Genomic DNA, 5,138 nt, shown 5'->3' with positions numbered 1-5,138 from the left:
AATTCAGCACCAACAGGAGAGATTTTTTAAAAAAGACAAGAATGATAGAAAGAGGAAAGTTGAAGAAGGACATGACCACAAAAGTTCCCTTCCAACTGGGCATCTCTCACTGTGTCCTGGAGGAAGGGAAGGGTTAAGGGACTGTGGCTGGGATAGCAAAGGCAGATGCAGTGTTGGGCAGCAAGAGTCAGAACATTGGGATTTGAGGCTGGAGCAGAGCAGAGGGAGAGTCCCATGGGGTCCCGGCTGCCAAGTGTCCTGGAGGACAGGCCAACCTGGACAAAGGCTCGAAGAGACTCTGATGGCTGGGTAGGGGCACAGAGCTTGGGGGGCATCTGGGCAACCTCCATGATGGGGAGCAGGAGCTGAATCCCTCCAGACTCAGGCTGAGCAGAAATTTCAGAGCCTGGTGGTGAAATGGCCTCTCAGTGGAAGATCTCAAACCAAGAGAAGTCTCATCTGCACAGGATCAATCACCAAAAAAGTTCCCATTTTGAAGGTCAGAATCCTGCCTCAGGGCACTCTAGGTCCCAATCCCACAGCAAGTGCCTGTCACAAAATAGACATTATGCAAGATGGTCAAGAAGCAGCTGGGGAAACAGGGGCTGCTCTGAGGACAGCTGGAGCCCCACCATGTCAATCAGAAGTTTTATAGGAAGTGAGAGAGTGGATATCATCAACCAAGTCCAGCCAAGAGATGGACCTTGTGGGACCTCAGGTCTCCTGCCCCAGTCTGAGTACAGCTCTTTCCTTCCATAGGAAAGGAAGAAGGAAACCATGGCTCCTTTAGCACTTTAGAAAGAAATCCGAGCAATCCAGGGGCCAAAGCTCACACAGGCAATGAGCTCTCTTCACCTTTGTCTGGACACTGGACACAGGGCTCATGGATAATCCTCGAGCCCTGTGGGCTGTCAAGTAGGAGGTGCCTACCTGTTAAGATTTGTGCTGGCAGGAGCTCTGGGACCCCAGGGAGAATGGGCTCGTGTTCATCTTGCACCTGCCTTTGTTTTGGCACTGATCTAACTCTCACATTTTTTACCCACCCATCTCCCTAGTAGCCTGAAAGTCATTCAGAGCCAGGGGTTGTGATGGTCCCCTCTGTGTCCACTGTGCCCAGCACGGGGTCCAGCACACCACAGTGGGTAGCAAATGCTATTTAAATCAGATGGGATGAAATTCCCTTCCTTCACTTTCTTCACTTCAAGGCAAGGACCATGTTCCTGTTTCCGTCATTCCCTGTCCTTCTCCTGTCTGTGGTGACAGCTTCCTGCTCTGAAACAAAAGCCTGTGAGGATGCCCAGAAGACCTGCTCCGTGATTACCTGTGGCATCCCCGTCACCAATGGCACCCCAGGCAGAGATGGGCGAGATGGACCCAAGGGGGAAAAGGGAGAGCCAGGTCTGGGACAGGTTTCTGTGGCTTCCTAAATCTCCACCTCCAGCAGGTGTTCAAGCAAATCTGTGCTTGAGCCTGCCACACAAGGGTTAAAGCACAGACTTGGGGAGGCTCCTCTTTCTTTTTTTTTTTTTTTTTTTTTTGAGACAGAGTCTCGCTCTGTCGCCCAGGCTGGAGTGCAGTGGCGCAATCTCCGCTCACTGCAACCTCCACCTCCCGGGTTCACGCCATTCTCCTGCCTCAGCCACCCGAGTAGCTGGGACTACAGGCACCCGCCACCGCGCTTGGCTAACTTTTTTTATATGTTTAGTAGAGACGGGGTTTCACCGTGTTAACCAGGATGATCTTGATCTCCTGACCTCGTGATCCACCCACCTCGGCCTCCCAAAGTGCTGGGATTACAGGCGTGAGCCACCGCACCCGGCTTAAGGTTCCCCTTTCATCAGGACCCAAGCTACACTCAGAACAATCCCTGTAAAATACCATTGTCTCCAAAACAAAGCTGCTTGCTGACTCTCCAGGATCCCATATTTCCACACAGGAACTGGGAGTGTGTGGTTGTCCCTACAGAGGGGTGTCCCACCTGCTTAGGGAGCTGGCCTTGGTGCAGGCCTTCCACTGGGATGCAGGAGGGTCTTTCTTTTTTGGGTTACATCACTAGCTCACTGGCTGTTCCGGGGGTGAACATGAATGGAGTATTGAGCTTTCTGGAAAAAAAAAAAAAGAATGGCAGTCACTGGGTCATCTTCCCTTTATCTTGCAACAGGTCAAGGGCTCAGAGGTTTGCAGGGCCCTCCTGGGAAGTTGGGGCCCCCAGGAAACACAGGGGTTTCTGGAATTCCAGGACCAAGGGGACAAAAAGGAGATCGTGGGGACAATTCAGGTAAGGGGCATACCTTAGCATGGTGGCCTGGGGGTCCCGGGCCTGGGGAGCTGGAGGGCCAGCTGGGAGGCCCCCTTCTCCTGCTGCCTCATGGGAAGATGCACAACTTTGCATCCTGGCCAAGCACCCCTGGTCCTCTCAGCTTTACTTGGGGCCTGAGGGGACTCCCATAGGTGCCCAGATGCAGACGTTCATGTCATGTAGGGCCATTCCCTCATCAGGCCCCTTAGCAGATGGGCCCTGGCTTTTCCTCAGTGGAAACAGTCCAGTGTGCACCTCCGGGGTGCCAGAGAGGAAATAGGCCCTTTAGGGGGTTGGGTTTATGTCCATTGTCACAAGAGTGGCATGAAAACGTTCTGTCTCTTAGTACTCCTGGGTGACGGGGAACATCACAGCAACTTAGTTCAGAGAAAAATGGAGCAAATTCAGTAAGAACAAAAGAACAATGACAACCTACTTATTCATATTTGCCTACCAGGCTGTCAAAACAATAAACGTATTAAAAAGTGTATCTGGAACGAGCAATGAAAGTGAATGATAAAGAAATGTTTTCAGAAAGAAGAGTAATGAGTTGAGTATTTTCTGATGAATTCTTACAATATGACAATATGCAAGCTGTATATGGAGACAGGGGTTCAGGCCTGAAGTTCCAGGTTATGAAGGGATGCAGAGGTATAGCTGGGAAGCAGGAATGTAGTCATTTTCCCCCTTTTATTTCTTTTGCTTTCTTATTTTCCTCGAATAAGCGTTCTTCTTAGTAAGCCACTTTGTTTTTTTCAAAATGCTCCACTCTCCAACTTAAGGTCTTCTCCAAATACCTTCTCCCTGTTGCTTTGCAGTTGCTGAGGCTAAGCTGGCCAACTTAGAGAGACAGCTACAGAGCCTGAGATCAGAACTGGACCACATGAAGAAGCGTGAGCTTTCTCTCTGCCCATAATGTGTTCTTGGCTCTCACTCTTTTCTTCAGCACACTCTAGGTTTGGAGGAGGTGGGAGGGGAACTAACTCATGAACACTTGTCCTACACCAGGGCCTGTGCTGGGTGGCATTTTCCCATAAGATGGTTTCATTTAATCCTCTCAGCAACCTCAGCTGTGGTTGTTGAACTTGCTTTATTGACAGGTGAGGAAACCGAGGTGCAGGAAGTGTTGGTGACTCATTTCAGGTCACACAGCTGGGAAGTGGCAGGGGAGGGTTTGAATGGAGGTCTGTCCTCTCCAAAGTCTGTGCTCCTTCCTTGTTATCTACTGTGCTCTGATGTCTGTCCCTGCCTCTTCCTTATCCTGGTGCCCAAGCCTACAGTGGGGCCCAAGACTGTCTCCCTATGTGCACCTGTGCCAAGGCAGGTTTTAGCAGATGCTTTTTCAAGGTGGGATATCCCAGGGGAGCCTGGGCTGTCTGCAGGGGTCTGGACACCCCTTCCCAGGCTCTGCAGCTGAGGTCTCCTTCCTGACCAGGCTCTGGACTGAGCTGCTGGGCACAGGGCAATTTTTCAGAGATCTGACTTCCCAGGGAACTCAGACTACTTGCCTACTGTCCTGGGCTAGGCTCCAAACCCAGTCAGCCTCACTCACCATTTGTGGTTTCAGTGCAAGCCTTCTCCTTGGGGAAAATGTCTGGGAAGAAGCTCTTCGTGACCAACGGTGAGCGGATGCCTTTCTCCGAAGTGAAGGCTCTGTGTGCTGGGCTCCAGGCCACGGTGGCTGCCCCCAGGAATGCCGAGGAGAATAAGGCCATCCAGGATGTGGCCAAAGACACTGCCTTCCTGGGCATCACAGATGAGGCAACTGAAGGCCAGTTCATGTACGTGACGGGCGGGAGGCTGACCTACAGCAACTGGAAGAAGGATGAGCCAAATGACCACGGTTCAGGGGAGGACTGTGTGATTCTCCTGAGCAATGGGCTCTGGAATGACATCTCCTGCACATTCTCCTTCATCGCCGTCTGTGAGTTTCCTGCCTGAAGAGGCACGTTCCTCAACCCCCTTCTTGGCTCCCTATTGCTCTCTCTGCTGCTTTGGAAGAGAATTCAATGCTGGTTTTCTTCTGCCCTGTGTTGAGTCCTTCCTTCATGTGGATGGGAGGAAAATGAAGGGGATATATTTGATTGTGGGGTGAGAACAGAAGAAGAGGCTGGCTGTGGGGCACAAGGGTTCTGGTTCAGCACATGGCAAAGGACACCCCCATCCCACTAGGAGCACAGTGCTGGGTCGAGTCCACCCTGGAAAGGGCCACATCTGACCCTCTCATTTCATGGTGAAGACACTGAAGCCCGCTAGAAAGACCCAGTGGGGCCACACCTGGGTCAGAGCAGGCTGTAGATTCCAGCCACTGAGAGATCTTATTCCTTTTCCCCAAGAGTCGCCACTACTGGATGCGTCAACTCCTTCCATGGCAAGCCCAGACCTCTCTAGGACACAGGTATTGTTTCTAGTTGTTCATGAGCTGCACCAGACAACCTCTCACTGCCTGACTGTAACACCTGGCAATCTCCTGCATGGGCAACAGTTGTTAGTCCTAGGAATCCTCTCATCATGCCCACGTAGCCGTGCCACCCTTTAGTCACTAGGGTGACCTTAAAGCCAAAGAACAGTTTTTCCTCCTGCATCATTTTAGGAGACTGACTCGACGTTGAGGTGTATCAGCTGCGTGTGAGGAGGCAAATTGGCACGCAGGGTGTGCCCTTCTCCACAGACCTCCTGAGTCTCATGAGTCTTAGCCCCAACTCCTACTCCAGTCCCCCACCTGCCCAGCAGTCCCTCCTTTCCCTGTAACATCCTCTTCCCATTATATGTCAATGGGCCCATTATCACACAATGAGATGGGAAAATATTTCATAAATAGGCTAAGGGCCACTTTAAC

The 5,138-nt window shown here is 51.5% G+C and overlaps 1 protein-coding gene across 2 annotated transcripts; it reads left to right on the top strand.

The window, feature by feature from the left end:
• The first annotated feature begins 1,046 nt into the window (after positions 1 to 1,046).
• On the top strand, positions 1,047 to 4,324 carry LOC105534686 (mannose-binding protein A-like). Of its 2 annotated transcripts, none has more exons than XM_011973479.1 (4): positions 1,047 to 1,505; positions 1,826 to 2,278; positions 3,118 to 3,192; positions 3,867 to 4,324. In XM_011973479.1, the coding sequence occupies exons 2-4, from the start codon at positions 2,122 to 2,124 to the stop codon at positions 4,238 to 4,240; spliced, it is 606 nt and encodes a 201-aa protein (XP_011828869.1). In that variant the 5' UTR covers positions 1,047 to 1,505; positions 1,826 to 2,121; the 3' UTR covers positions 4,241 to 4,324. The 2 variants fall into 2 exon arrangements, with proteins under 2 accessions (XP_011828869.1, XP_011828868.1); XM_011973478.1 differs by having other exon boundaries at positions 1,215 to 1,398; positions 2,162 to 2,278.
• The last annotated feature ends 814 nt before the right edge of the window (positions 4,325 to 5,138 follow it).

This window comes from Mandrillus leucophaeus, unplaced genomic scaffold, assembly GCF_000951045.1.
Source record: "Mandrillus leucophaeus isolate KB7577 unplaced genomic scaffold, Mleu.le_1.0 Scaffold1382, whole genome shotgun sequence".
NCBI classification, from domain to species: domain Eukaryota; kingdom Metazoa; phylum Chordata; class Mammalia; order Primates; family Cercopithecidae; genus Mandrillus; species Mandrillus leucophaeus.
The sequence above is the reverse complement of the archived record's forward strand: the minus strand, read 5'-3'. Positions and strand labels throughout refer to the sequence as shown.

Bases quoted from the DNA above. Each gene is read 5' to 3' on its own strand.
- LOC105534686 (XM_011973478.1), top strand. From the start codon at position 1,215: ATGTTCCTGTTTCCGTCATTCCCTGTCCTTCTCCTGTCTGTGGTGACA. The intron at 1,399-2,161 runs GTCTGGGACAGG...ATCTTGCAACAG, and splicing joins GGGGGAAAAGGGAGAGCCAG to GTCAAGGGCTCAGAGGTTTG. The intron at 3,193-3,866 runs GTGAGCTTTCTC...TTGTGGTTTCAG, and splicing joins ACTGGACCACATGAAGAAGC to TGCAAGCCTTCTCCTTGGGG.